This window comes from Sceloporus undulatus, chromosome 4 (assembly GCF_019175285.1).
Source record: "Sceloporus undulatus isolate JIND9_A2432 ecotype Alabama chromosome 4, SceUnd_v1.1, whole genome shotgun sequence".
NCBI classification, from domain to species: Eukaryota; Metazoa; Chordata; class Lepidosauria; order Squamata; family Phrynosomatidae; genus Sceloporus; species Sceloporus undulatus.
This window is the reverse complement of record NC_056525.1, coordinates 140302162-140317532: the sequence shown is the minus strand read 5'-3', so window position 1 is coordinate 140317532 and position 15371 is coordinate 140302162. Positions and strand designations below refer to the sequence as shown.

The following is a 15371-nucleotide window of genomic DNA, read 5'->3' as shown; positions in this document are numbered from 1 at the left end:
CAGGCACTGCCATTACCAGAGTCAGCATTGCCAGAGAGTAAGAGACATGAAAGACCAATGCCAAGACTCAAGTCTCACTAGAGAACCCTTGGGTAGAGTGGTCTAAGATCTCAGGGGTCAGAGAGGAGATTCAAACCTGTCCATCCCTGTCTGCTGAAGATTGATTGGTTGATTCATTATTTTATTTATATGCGGACTTTCTCTCAAATTGGACCCAGAAAAGCCTGCAAAAGATGCTCAACAACAACAAAACAGTACAATTTTAAAACATAGTTAAAACACCACATTAACATGGCAAGTCAAAAATGTAAAATCCTTAAAAATGCAAAGTTAAATATATAAAACCACTAAAAACATACCAAAGAAAACAGTAAGAAGCCTCCCTGGGTGTAATTATGTATTAATACCTGCTTGAAAAGTTTTTGCCTGTGATCAAAAAGAGAGCAGAGATGGGTATACCTGTGAGGAAGAGGTGTGTGTGTGTGTGTGTACATGTGTGTCTGCCCATGTGCATTCATGAATGTTCCTGGCTGCACAGCCAATACGAGATGCAGCCCTTAAAGCTTAAAAAGTTGTGTATCTATTTTAGATTGTTTGCTACTTTTATGGCTCATTTGTTTCAGTTGCTGAGAGTTAAGAATACAATATTTTTTTCTGTCAGTGAGAGTTCACTGCTGAACTTTGGCTGAATCGTTCTCTGTGTATAAATAAATGTACAAATCCTGCCTCAGGAATCCTTGAAAAAACAGTGTACTTTGGAGAAATAAATTGTTCAAGATTGTAGAATTTAAAGCTTGTAAGAGTTGCCTTTTGCTTGCATTATCAGAATTTGTTCTGAGCCATGACCTTTAATCTCATCAAGAGATGAGACTTAGCTTCAGTATCCTTGAAATCAGAAACATCAAAGCCAGCAGTTTGTTCTGAGAGGGGAAAACACCTTCAGCATCCATTTTTTATGCTTTAGGGCACACAGTCTCTGCATAAACTTGTCACTCTTTGGCAACTTAACCTCAAACATTTCAGAGTCTGGTGGTATTCAGCCAACAACTACTTTATGCTGGACAGCTGACTGGTGGGGAAAAAAGCCAAATATTGGTCCTGATCTTAAAAACATTAATTTAGCACGAAGTTAATGAAGTACAGGATTTTTGCAGATTGCAAACCTCCAGTGGACAGGTTCTACTTAGATGTTCCTCAGCAAAAGCCGATTGCAATGAAAAAGAACTGCGCAAATGTGTCATATTATTTTTGCTCAGCTCCCACTGTTTCCAATTGAGTTTCCACAGGAGGGCCACCCATAGATTCTCCCTTATAATAAGTGTTAGGAAATTTGAATTGCAAACTTTCGTTATGCATTACATAAAGCTAAGGGTAATGCATTGTATGGACAGGTTGCTTACCTGTAACTGTGTTTCTTCGAGTGGTCATCTGTGAACTTGCACACATGGGATGTAATGCACCTGTGCAGTACTAATTTGGAGCTTTTGAAGCAGTTAGATGGGTTTTTTGGCAGTAGCCCCACCCTTCCACACCTCCCTATATAAGCCCCCTTCGGTGTCCACACCCCGGTTCTGAGTCCATAGTAGCAGTTGTGGTGTGATTAAGGCATGAAGGCTTCGCAATGGTGGCACAAGGACACTTTGTGAGCTTCTCGAAGGCAAAGGAGGCAGTTGGAATGGTTGTCATTTGGGGGGATTTTACCCCTGCACTCAACACAGTTTGAAGAATGAATAATAATAATAATAATAATAATAATAATAATAATAATAATACTTTATGTATACCCTGCCTCTTTGTCAGTGACAATTGACGCGGCTTAGTTAAAACATCCATACAAGATGCTATACGAAGTCCGAGGATGAGCCAAAAACACCAAAATCCAAGGAAATCCAAGAGAAAAAAACAGTTTAATAACCCAAGTCAAAACCAAAAGTGAAAGGAGAGACACTTGAAGAAAATGATGCTACTGCTGTGGCAGACAAAAAACAACTGGGATGTGGACACCAGAGGGGACTTATATAGGGAGGCGTGAAGGAGTGGGGCTACCACCAAAAAACCAACTCACTGTTTTGAAAGCTCCAAATTAGTACTGTGCAGGCACATTACATCCCATGTGTGTCACAGAGACCACGAAGAAGCAGCAAACAATTCTTCTCAGCATTAACTGTGAAACTAAACAATTTTTCTCAGCATTAACTCTGGAATAACATGCCAAGGGCTAAAACAGACAGCCCTGAGGGGGTGGCTTAATACCGCTCTTTTGAAAGCTGTGACAACTACACACTGTGGCCCCAATCCAGCTATTTGTTGGCTCAACAAGAAGTGACAGAAAGCCACTCCTTTTTGAGCCGGCAAAAAGCTAGCTTTTCAATGACGGCAGCAGCGTACAAACACCACAATGCTGCCCACTGTGTGGTCAGGCAGGTGGTGCGACACCAGCTTAGCGGCGACGTTGGGGCATGGGTCATCTGAATGCCATGCCCCCATGCTGCCCTGAAACTGGTGTATTGTGCCGGTCTGCTTCGCTCCTGAATTAGACATTTGAAACAAAAGTTGAAATCAAACCAACCAACCAGCTATAAAAGAGCTAATCTCTATTTTAAAAATCTAATTAAATTTGGTTTACTGTAGTGGTTTTCTTCAAGATGATGAGTGAGCACAGATTTGTTTTATATATTTTCAGTGTTTTGCAGGGCTGCAAAGTAGTGTGTTTTGGCTTTGTTGTGTAATAATACTTTTGTTCAATTTAGAAAGGGATTTTCCAATGTACAGTACTATTCTTGGCTTTATGCCATATTTAATCCTTGTCAGATGTCAGATAATAGCTAATCAACTCCTAAATTAACTGATATACCCCACTCCCTTTTAAATGTAACCAGATCTTCTTTTCCCCAGACACAACTGTTTCACCTCCCCATATGTGCCAAAACATGAAGGTACCTGAGTCAGTGTCCGTCTTACAATCCAGTCTTTGTCTTATGTTGTTCTTTTCTTTTTTTCTTTTTCAGAGATGCCAAGAATATGGCTAAAGATGTAAATGATGCTTTAGTGGATATCTTAATCACTGAGAAAGGAATTGATAAACTGGAATCCCTGAATATTTTGGCTATGTTAAGAGATGAAAAGAGGTATCTGCAAGACATCTGGGCATAAGAACTGGTGGCACTCCCTTGATCTTCAGTCTGGGTTATTTTAAATCACTAAACAATTTAAAAGGACAGCCCTTTAAGTTTACATTCTAGTCACACAAGTCATCTCACACCAAATGTGTATTTTTTCCTAGTCAAAAACTATGTCAGCCACAGAGAGCTTTTTCACGACCCATTTTTTTCAGGAATGAAATCAGTTGGTGCCTCCTAATTTTTCAGTAATGCAGCTTCTGTCAGTGCCTTTTCTTTTCTGAGCAAACGTCGACAGATTGAATTTATTTTGGCTTGGAGTACTGGATAAAGCAAACATTATCAAACATACTGGTCTGTCTGTTACAGTGGCTTTGATAAGCTCTAAATTGGATGTATTTGGGGGGAAGGTAACATATGTAGCACTCATCGCTATGGATAACTTTTTGTTATTGAGTGACAAATGGAGAGAGTAAACAGACTTTTTAAGAATACTGTAGAGAGTTGGATGGGTAGTACGTGAGTTTTCATGGTGATCATTTCACGGATCCTTATCCTTGGATCTCAGGGTTGTGGTTTGTTTGTTTTCATTTTGAGAACACACACTTTGAGATAAAAGCTAAAAATATTGAACAGCTAAGCATAGCTTATGTATTACTTGTTTAAAAGTTCCACTGAGTTCAATGGGAGTTACACCCAAATAACAATGTAAGTTTGCAGTCTTAATATGCCTATGTAAAAGTTGAAACCAGAGTGGATTGATTTTTTTAAAAAAAATCAGGAGTTGTTTAAATAACTGCAAAAATGGGAGGTTTAAATCATTGATATACATTGTAATATCAGTGTTGTAATTCATTTGAATAATCAGTGCAATTTTTAAAAAATACTGGATTTTCCACTGATTTTTTTTAAAGGAAAAAAGTACTAATTTGATGCTGCATTCCATGTTTGGAATTGCAGCATCAATGTGGCTTGTGAAGATTTAGAATTAATTATGTATATTAAAAATTATTTGACCGCACTATTTTTCAGTTCTCATGCTGGGATCATGAGTTTTAAATGCAATGAGTACCATGCAAAATGATTTGGGTGGGTGTTAAGCATACGGTTAACTATAATTTTAAAACAGTAGGTATAAGGATAGAAATTGCCTGGATTATGCCCAATGTTTCTGAGAATGTCCAAACTATTTTCATTTATAATAAACATTTTAAAACTCTGAAGCAATATTTGCTCTCATGTTTTTCCTTCTGTGACTGTTGCCATCTGATCTAGGGGTAAGGTCCAGACTATTCCTGCGCTTTACTTGCAGCTTTGCAAAAAATAGAAATAAGCATTGTTGCATGTCAGTGCTTGCAGAACATGTGCAGAGGCAGTTTTAAAGTCAGTCTCTTTTGAATGTATTACTTGCTGCTGCCAAAGATGGTTTTAAATGAGAACATACTTTGAAGATGTTAAGGGAAGAACTCTGTCACCCTTGCAGGGAGTTCTATAACCTTAATTTCCTCTCTCTTTTTAGTGTCGTTTTCAAAATGCTGATAATAGTAAGTCTAGGTGTTTTATGGTTTTGTAACTGTAAAGATGATTGATTGTAAAGTGTTAGACCTCAAATTTTACAGACGTTGATGACTGTGCATTTGTCCTGAACTGATAAAAGAATAAAAAATAGAGTGCCACTTCTTGTTTCTAACTACACTTGGTTCTTCTGCAGTAGTAGTATAAGTGAAATGATATGGAGGAAAAGAGAAAAAAGATACATCTCCCAGTGTGTAAAACATTTGTCCACAACAGACATAACTGGCATGGTCATAATGTACTTAATGTAGATATATTCTCCCATGTGATGAAGAAGTTGAAATAGAGTTTTTAAGGATTCAGGACCTCTCTGTTAATAATCTCTTTATTTACAAATGTACAAGTTGACGAACAGCGGTGAGGTGCAATGGTATACAAAGGCAGTGTCACTTGTAGAACACACAAAATCCAACTAGATCTGAACAATCAAGGCCAAACACTTTTTCCCTCTGGTTCTCTCCAACTTCTAAGGAAGCCCAAATCAGACCATACTCCTTGCAGCTTGTTGTTTTGCTTTCAATATATGTTCCTTGAATGCCCAAATCCAATATTATTGTTGCATCTTGGCCTGTTTAGCTTAGGGAAAAAGTGACTAAAAAGACTTATGATCAAAGGAGGTATACAAAATGATGCAGGCTGAAGATACAAATGTATCTCTTCTCATAGTACTAGAACCAGAGCCATCCAATAAAGCTGAGTGTCAAGAGATTTTGAACAGATGAAAGAAGTGATACTTCATCGAACATAAGTTAAAATTCATTTTGTTTCCACAAGATGTATTACACATTCATGGGGGAATGTGACTACTGATGACTACTATTCAGGATGTCTATGTATCACCTCCAGTGTCAGATGGTCTACCCTGCATACTGTTTTCTGGGAAACACAAGTGAGAGGATGCTGCAGCACTCATGTCATGTTTGTGAATTGCCCAGAGGTACGTCTGTGTGAACAAAATGTCAGATTAGATAAGCCTTTGGCCTGATCCAACAGAGACAATGTTTTATGGGACCACCATCTTTTCTTTAACATTCAGCCCTGCTTCAAGAAAGAGACAGTTGTCCCATGCTTTTCAGTGCCATCAAAACACATTTAAAGGCACTTTCTTAGGTGGTTAGAGGCATTCTAAACTTTGGAAAGGAAGTCTTTTCCCATACAAGCTTTGTCACGTAGACAACTCAGTTAGAACCCAGTGCTGCTTAAATATATAATAAGGCTTCTAAGATTGAATTCTGTTAATATTTATTTCATGAACTGCAGAAAAGAGTTTTAAATATAAATGAAATAATTTTTCCAAAATACTACTTATAGGCAGGGGTATAAATTCCCAGTAGCCTAGCAACTGTATAATGGTAGCTGGGAAGAGTGACACCCACACACTGTAGTGCGAAGGAACAGCATGGAAACTTGATGTCTGAGCTACAAAGGTCAACTAGATGGTGCAGTATGTTTGCAGAAGGAAAAACACAAGCAGCTTCCAATTGCTTGTCTTTGTTCCTTCCTCCAGTGAGGATGGCAGTTCACAACAGCAAATCAGGGAGTTATGTGTCCAGTCTTTAACTGCATGCCCAGCTCTAAACCATGAGAATAAGCTCCTGGGAATGGCTGCTTCCCTTTTGCCCACAGATCTGCAAGGAATACTAGTATTGCAGATCTTGCTGATACTGAATGGGCCTTACTTTCCACATGCATATGTGAAACAGCCCTAAATAGGTGCGAGGAACCTTTTGTCAGTTTAATGCCACATGCTCTTGGGGTTAATCCAGCATGGAACGGTGGGTGGTAGGGGAGAGACAAAAGTGGGACCGAGTCCACTGATCCTCATCTGCCAACTCTGTTCTTTTTCTGATACTGCTCTGAGGGCTGGGGAAAAAAGGAATGGCTGATGGCTATACATTGCCCATACTCCTGGATTACATGGAGGGAAGAGGAGATGATAACTAGGCATTAGGAAGAGAAAACGGAACATTTGGAGAAAGAAGGGTAGAGAGATGGGTAATACGTTAAAGGGGGGGGAGCAAATAGGGAGGTATAGTCTTCCAGATGTTGGAGAACTCCAACTGACAACTCCCTGACTCTTGCCCATGCTTGTTGGGGCAGATAGGTATGGATGAAGGAAAGCAAGAACATTTTAGTTTACATGTCAGAATACAGTGGTGCCTCGGGATACGAAATGATCGGGTTACGAAATTTCCGGGATACGAAAAAGTTGGATTGGCAAAAACTGTTTCGGGTTACGAAATATTTTTCGGGTTACGAAATTCATTTCGGCGCGAAATTCAAATGCTGCAAAGTGCAGCTATAGGCTTTCCAGTGCTAACGGAAAAGTGTTTCGGGTTACGAAATTTTCGGGTTACGAAAGGAATGGCGGAACGAATTAATTTCGTAACCCGAGGCACCACTGTACAGGAATATAGTTTTCCTCCTATGTTAAATCACAAGAGACTTCTGCTGGCCTGAAACAATGTTTGGTCCACTCAAAGATTAAGGAAGGCTGGAAAATTTGGGTAATTTCGGGGGGTGGGGGACCCAGCAGCTTCCACAAATGACAGCAAAAGGGGTCTTTAAAATATCACTGCTGCATTTGTACTGCACAGAAAGTATGACAATATCAGTCTAATCCAGAGTTAGACTGTTTAAATGTACTGGACCCAAACCCCTTAAACACACCAAAAACTGGCACAGTACAGGTGTAACAACAGCTAATATAATTGAAAACCTTAAAGACATTCAACAGATTTAGATGCATTTAAAATCTAGAGATTACAAGGTCTCCTTAACTCAGGCCATGTGTATAAAAGGTGGAAGTTGAGCCTGCAAGACACAAGTTTTCCAATTACCATGGTTAAAATATTTTTAAAATAACATCAGGAAATGTTATTAAGGAAAAGCCTTCACCTGGATGGCAGGTGGGCATCATAAAAGGGTGAATTCACTGCTAAAGCAGGAAGAGAAGAAAAGCCAGACTGTGAGAGTCATGACAGCTATAGTACTGCATGAAACAGAATGTTTAAAAAACCATTCCCAGGGACAAAAAGGACAAAAGGGAAGAAAATAGAGCCTACTTCAATAGTTCTTGAGGTATGGGAACAAACTAACCATGAGGCTTCAGGGCTTCTATGCAACTTTGGCAAGCAGGATAGGGACAGGGGGTGCTATTCCTTTAAAATAGACATTCTATACCCCCAAATTATATAATGAATCACTAGATTGTATCTCTCTTTGGCCTTTGGGAAGGTGTCTAAAGGAGCAACAAAAGAGATTCCCAATCAGAGGTGAGAAACAGAGCTCCAATCTCAAGAGACCTGATCTCTGATCTTTATTTCTGACTTTCATGGATCTTAGGCAGAGTTCCAACTTTCAATACATCCACAGTGTGGGACAGGAGACAGATCAGGGTGCAGCTCTGGATTAAAAACTCACTTGGTCCTTCCTCATGCTCCCAATACATTTAAACCAGCCCCAAACATAGAGACTCCAAATGCAGTACAAGGGTGGTTGCCTGTAGGATTTTTGCATGATTACGGCTCTTAGGACTGAGATTTGTATGGTGAAGAATAATTACAAATACAGAGACTCAATTGCAGCCATGGTCAGACAGAACAAAAACAGCCACACAAGTAGAGATAGCATTCTAATACATTTGGAGGAAGCATTTAGTAGGGTTTCGGGGGAACAGCACCTTAGTAAAAGCTGCTTGAGACATGCTTCTTTCAGCACATTTAACCAAGTGTAAGCTGTCTTTTTTCTTTTATTTCCTCGCCAAGTTTGGTTGCCTTTCATTCAGCCTTGAATCCCTTCCCAGCTACTCATACTCAGAGATGTGTGCTTCTGACTCAGTATAATAAAGAAGAAGAGCCATAGAGCAAAAAATACAATTTCTACTGCAGTTTGGAAATGTTTCTCTTTTGGACTGCAATTCCCAGAATCACCTAGCCAGCATGGATAGTAACCATGCTGGCTAGGGCATCTTGGACCTATAGTTCAAAAGAGGAACTTTGCCACCCCAGCATTTTCCAGGGACACAGAAGAAATCTTAACTCTATTGGAACTCAGCCTTTTAAAGGCCCCAGGACTATCTTGTAAATGCACAAGTGAAGTGAACAGGGGTCCAGTTAGTCCCAAGTAGGCAGGAGGCTGTTTACACATAAATCTTTCTTCTTCTGTATTAGGCCCTCAGCTTATGAATACAAACATGGGGACTGCTGGAATAAAGTGCAGGCCATTGGCCCGAGGCACAAAGCTTCAAACTCATATGTTTGGAGCAAGCAAAAGTGGAAGAAGCTGACTGTACAAGCTGAGCCCTAAGAATCAAGCATGTCGTGCATGCATCCAAGGTAAAAACAGCCCTGAATTTTGCCCTTATTCATTCTTTTTCTGCTACTAAAATATGCAACATCTTATTTGGTGTTTTCTTTAGGAAGAAACATTTGAAACATACATTTTTCTGTCACTAGTTTGTTGAAGCATTTAAATCTAATGCTTCACATTCATTGAAAGAGATCAATTGGTTAAAAAAAAATCAACCAAGCAACAGGGCAGTGAATTCATACCAAATGTGAACCAGATGTTTTTTTTCATGACAGTACAGTGTTGTATCTGTCAAAACTAACACCACCTTTTTGCACACCTAAGCCCTTAAATTATTTACACAGCCTGGACATGAAGGTAAAGTTCATTTGGAGTACAGTCCAATCTGTGTCTACTGGGAAGTAGGTCCCACGAAGCTCAGTGAGGCTAATTCTCAAATCAATGGGTATAGGATTGCAGCCCTAGTTGCATTGAAACTGTTATAATAGTGCATCACTCAATACATTTTATGTCATTGTTCCTTGAATATTTTTAAAAGAAATCATTTGTGCTTTCTGTCTATACCTCAGCAGGACTAGGCAAAGGAAATGGTTGATCTACAAATCAACTGTATGCTCTGGTGGGTTTGTTAATGCCACAACAAACCAACCCAATAGGCCTCCTTGCACTTATGCTGGAAGAGGTGTACCTTATGCACGAGTCCATGCGGCAACAACACACAAGACTAATTCAGTGAGCCTCCTGCTGCTTCCTTTATACAGATGCCCCTGTCCTGTCAGACTGAAACAGATGAAGTGTGCATGTTTGTTTCTTGATTTATTCCACCATTTATACATGTGAGTGCCTCTCTCGCCTGCTAGTGCTGCACCTGCTTTGCAAGTATTGCTTGAAGCCTTGCCATAATGTTCTCTGCTTTGAAGTTCAAAACAGCTTTATGATGCCAAGTGTCCAAGAGTCAGCTAAACACAGGCTAAAGTATCATCAGCCTGAAATGGAGGATGAAGCTGTTAGGGCTTACTGCCAGACAATCAATGTAGTTGCATTCAAAAATCTACTGTTGAGTCTTCCATGTGTAGAAAAGTTATCTCCTGTGAAAATCGAATGGAAGTCTTTAGTCAGCCTTAGACAACTGTGGTAAGTTGAAACAAGTGATGAGTAGAAAGGTAGTACACTGACCTAAGCCACTTGACCTATACAAAATGGTCCACTACTTCCTTGTTCATAGGTCTCAGTGTAATTAGGCAATGCAAATATTGTTCTGAAGTACATCATTTTTGACAGGAAATCCCTGACTCTTTTGCAGCAACTGGTAGCATGTCACTAGTACATCTGAACGTCTTGTGACAGTTCACAACCCAAGGAAAAATAGGTATTGTACAGTACCCCTTTTAATATTCATCATAGTGGTTCAAATCTGTAAAATATGCATTGGAATAAGCCTTTGCTGTAAGATGCGGATTAAAATACTTGTTTTGCTCTTCCAGGATCAAATTGTTTTTGTTAAATGCCTGGTAACAAAATGAGAAAAGAAAAAAAACTTAGTAAGTACAGTAGTCCCAATAAAATACTGAAATCCAAGATCAGGCAAATATTGACTAAAAATATATGTAAATATATTCACTGGATTCCTAGTTCAACTACTTATTTACCACTAAATACAGTCGGCCCTTCTTATACACGGATTTTTTATACACGAATTTAAGCATACATGGATTGAAAATGTTCCAAAAAAGTATAAATTTACCTTGATTTTCCATTTTTTATAAGGGACACCATTTTGCTATGTCATTATATGTAATGGGACTTGAGCATACACGGATTTTGTTATACACGAGGGATCTTGGAACCAAACCCCAGCGTATAACAAGGGTCCACTGTAATGTCTCCTGGCCTGAACTCACTCCAGCCAATCTTAAGTGCCAGCCACTGGATTGGATGGTGGTGGTCTATTCAGCTTCCAACAGCTTCCAAATGCAAGGTGAATTATATTTCCACCCCCTTCTGGCCAGAAAATGAACCAGTGACAAAGACTTGTGGGTTTTGTTTTTTTATGGTTGTTGGCTAACTTGCTTGCAGGAGAGTGGAGGACATCCTCCTTGCAGTCTGATGAAAAATGAACAGATCTCTTCACTCGGTATGGCAGCTGGCTCTTACAGTAGTCTGGGGTGACATTTAAGTAGGCTTCCAGTAAGACCACAGTCTTACTGCATAAGATCAATTATGCATCTATAACTGTAGGTTATGAATCCCTAACTGCAATACTGAATACCAGCCACTGTATTAACTAGGGAGAGAATAGTTTTTTTACTCAAGAAAGAAGAAAAGTAATCTAGGAGGCAGAATGGGAGAAATAGAGAAGAAAGCAAGAGGGACTGGTAGTATTAAATGAGAAGAAATGTCACAATCAAAGCGACGCAGAAAGGTTGAGGGACATACCTATGAATGGCAAGAGCACACCTATCAATTATTATTATTAATTTATTTATTTATAATCAGCCTTTCTCCCAAGGCAGCTCACAGCAAATTTATCACCATACAAATTAAAAACAATACAAAAACATTAAGAAGTATAAATATAACATTTCAAAACAGAGTGAGCCCATGGTATCCACTGGGGTTTGGTTCCAGGACACACACCCATGGATACCAAAATCTGTGGATGCTCAAATCCCATGAAATACAGTGGTATAGCAAAACTGTATCCCTTATCTAAAATAGAAAAATCAAGGAATTTGGAATTTATATATTTTTGGAATATTTTCAAGCTGTGGTAGTTGAATCCATGGATATTGAGGGCTGACTGTATTAAGCAAAAGTGTTAAACATTAAAATAGTAAAATGTATTTTTAAATAACACTATACAAACCTTAAAATCTGAACTGCAAGGCATTTAAAAGCCGCCAAAATGAGAACAGGGATAGGGCTATCCTGGCCTCTCTAGGAAGGGATTCCCAAAGTCTGGGAGCAGTCATCAAGAACACTCACTCTCTTGGTCCCACCAAACTAGCCTGAGAAGATGGTGGCACAAAGAGAATGGCCTCTTTAGATGATCTTATTGCTGTAATTGGTTCATAAAGGTAGATAAAGTAAAGGTAAAGGATATAGTTTCCCCAAGACTTCCAATAGTAGTATTTCCTCCTCTCCCAGATGATGACAGGGACTGAACCTGGGATCTTCCATATGCAAACCCTGTGCTCTCCCCTTTGACCTACCTTACATTCTGAGTGACAGCTGAAACTGCTATAGAATCTCTATACAGTGGTACCTCGGGATATGAAATACCCAGGTTACGAATTTTTCAGGATACGAATAAATCCCATAGGGATTTATTGTTTCGGGTTACGAAAGTTTTTTCGGGTTACGAAAAAACTCCGGCGCTGTTTTAAATGGAGCCGCGGCAGAGCCGTGGCTTTTTTCCCCATTAGCGCCTATGGGTTTTCGGCTTACGAAGGCTTTTCGGGTTACGAACGGTGCCGCGGAACGAATTATTTTCGTAACCCGAGGCACCACTGTATAACAAAAGGACATGGGAAGTAAATCCAGCCACAGAGATTAGCATAAGTAAGAGATGATGTGAAGGCCAGCCACGTCCCAAAATCTCTGGGTGATTTAAGTGACTCCCAAAGTAATAGTAGCTATGGCACTGGCTTGGCAGTGAGTTAGCAGACATACAAAGAAGTTTGAGTTTTAGAGCTCCTACTATATATTACAACTGTATGTGGATTACTCCTCCACGCCATCCAGATATTAACAAGTTACATGTAATTAATTCCCTTCTGCAAAAACTAAGGCACACCTACATTGTCTTAAAATATAATTTAAAGAGTGATCAGTTCAGTTCCTTAAAAGTTCCTTTGACAGCTGGGTTGTACAGAGGAGGTATGTTACAAGGTTCAAGTGCTGGATTATGCTGTTGTTTTGTAATCTATTATGGAGGTTGACAGGCTGACAAAATGGGAAGGAAGGGAGTGTGTTCTTTATCATTATCACAGGTCCATGGATTCTAGCACCCAAGCATGTATTTTTAAGTCACCAAAAAGTAGTTATTTTAGTTACTTTTGAGAAAGAGTGAAGGCAAATAGGTTACTTTTTAAAAATAGCCAAGATCTATATACTTTTTGTGTAGTATAAATATATCCCAGCATAGTTCTGCTGAATCTCACAGTTGCACAACTGAATGAACAATGGACACCATGCCCTTGAGCTCACCCTTGACATAATGATTAATTAGTTTACCCCACCCACCAAGTGCAAAGTGAGAAAGAGAGAGAGGGGCTATGTGCATGCTTGCAGAATAATTGGCAGAACCAATGACTGTATGTATGCAATTTCTCAGTACACAGAACTGCTTGTGCAACCGTTTTTACATGAGTGTAGTGCCCCAAGAAGATTCTACAAGAATAGAGCCAGAACAATAGTTCTAGAACAAAATTGCTTTGGAGAAGCTCTTGGGTTTGTACCAGTAACTACCTCTTTTTAAAAGTTACTTTCAAGGCTTTGATAACAACACTCCCTTTGTGTAGATCCCTGTAATTTTCAAAATTACAGAGATTTGCCATTTATAAAGCACCATCTTCATTCATTCCTTACCTTAATGGCTTCCACAGAATCGTATTTGTCCAGCTTGTTGATATGGTTCGTGATGTTGGTATTAAGAGGAGCCGGAGACACTGGATGGATGACTGTTGCATCATGGGATTGTTGCTGATATCGTTGGCAGTAAGTGTAAACCAGAAGAGTCAGAAGACACCCAAGAATGGAACTGCTCAGCCCCACAGCAGTCATGTGGAACATATTGAACTCTGCAGAGTGAATGAGGCAAAACACTGTTACCAGATGTTACTTCCAGATGTTAATAGATGTTGCATACCTTTCAAATTCCATATTTATGCCTTTTTGTTCTCAGGTTTTTCTGTGCATCATACAAACATATTAAAAGAAAACATAAAGGGAGAAATACTGAATGTTACACTGGGTACTTTCTGAGCTTTCTTTTTAGGTTTTGTTTTGTATGGAATATGTTTCTAGCCCTTATGACTGTAAAAGACAATAGCTTAGAGTCAGAGCTTCCATAAGCAGAACTCCACTCATGGGTTACTCTGGCTGGAGGAAAGGAAAAGGTATTTTCAGTGATTCTCCACTTCCCCTCTAAGCCTCTGTGCATTTGCTTTGGAATGATGGAGGTGTAGCCAGGGATGGCAAAATGTGGATACTGCCTCTTCAAATAAAAATTCTGCCCCCTTCCATTAAATCATCCTTCAGTTCTCAATGAGACACTAAAAAATATTCATAGGTAGAACTCTTACATTTGCTGTTTTTGAATTCCCTTACTCACTTTGCCCCTTTCTTTGAATACCTAAACTATGTTCTGGACAGATGGTACTGAAGTGGCATGCTGCTGGCGATACTGGGGTTAGGGATCATGCACCAACTGCACGGTCCCTAACCCTAGCAAGGGTTAAATAATGAACAACTGCAACCTGTTACCTTTTAAAAACAACAGGTAATGAATAACAAATGCTGCTTTAAAAATAACAGACAAGATTCTACATCATCACGGAAATAGTTACAAATGAAGTAGAACCCCTTCACACTGGGCCTTCTTCCATTTGCACCTGATGCTCAGGGATGAAAAGTACAATTCTGGAGGAAAGAATGATTGACTGCAATTTATGCATTAGCACAGTGTAAGTGGGGAAAGAAGCATAAAAACATGGAGAGACACAGAGATACAGAAAACAGGAAATTACACTGAGGGAAAGAGACAGGAATCCTTACCTCCACATCGTTTTTCTTTGATGCTCCTGGTCCTTGCTACTGTTATTTCTGTAATAGCAAATAATTCAGTTAGGTAGCATTGGTACAGAATGACAATTCTCCTGAATTCATTTAAAAATATGCAAGTCTAAAATAAAACTTTGAAGCAGAATTTAAAACGAAGACGTCTTCAAATGGCATTTTCCCTAATTAATTTGGCACAATAAGTTCTTAAACCTGCTCAGACAGGTCTTCACAAGCAGTTCGAGATGTTGTTAGTTTGTAGTCAAAAAGAAATCATTTTGGACTCTACAAATATGTCAAGTGAAAGAAAGCACTCAGTTCCCGTGTGCACATTTGAGAGACATCATGAGTGAAATGATAGGGAAGAAAAGATCTAAAACTACCAACTGGCTTAAGAAAAACCATGTGGAGGAACAACAAAAGAGATGTATGTGGGGGGGACTGGAATGACTCCTCTTTGTCCTTTCTTCCAGTTCCATCCTACTAAACTGGTAGCCTCTTTTTATTTATTTAGGACCTCTCATCTAGGAAAGAGATGATGATGATGATGATGATGATGATGATGATGATGATGATGATGATGAT

At 39.3% G+C, this 15371-nt stretch overlaps 2 protein-coding genes across 2 annotated transcripts in view; one reads left to right on the top strand and one right to left on the bottom strand.

Annotated features, from left to right (window-relative positions):
- Nucleotides 1-4342, top strand: part of MTRR (5-methyltetrahydrofolate-homocysteine methyltransferase reductase) — a 328893-nt gene extending 324551 nt beyond the window's left edge. Inside the window, exon 15 of the mRNA XM_042465161.1 lies at nt 3009-4342. Within this exon, the coding sequence (XP_042321095.1) occupies nt 3009-3153 (145 nt within the window). The 3' untranslated portion in view covers nt 3154-4342. The remainder of the gene's footprint in view (nt 1-3008) is intronic.
- A 2742-nt stretch (nt 4343-7084) lies between these two features.
- Nucleotides 7085-15371, bottom strand: part of SEMA5A (semaphorin 5A) — a 122434-nt gene continuing 114147 nt past the window's right edge. Inside the window, exons 19-21 of the mRNA XM_042464383.1 lie at nt 14784-14831; nt 13596-13807; nt 7085-10513 (exon numbers count right to left, since the gene is read on the bottom strand). Coding sequence (XP_042320317.1) covers nt 10394-10513; nt 13596-13807; nt 14784-14831 — 380 coding nt within the window. The 3' untranslated portion in view covers nt 7085-10393. The remainder of the gene's footprint in view (nt 10514-13595; nt 13808-14783; nt 14832-15371) is intronic.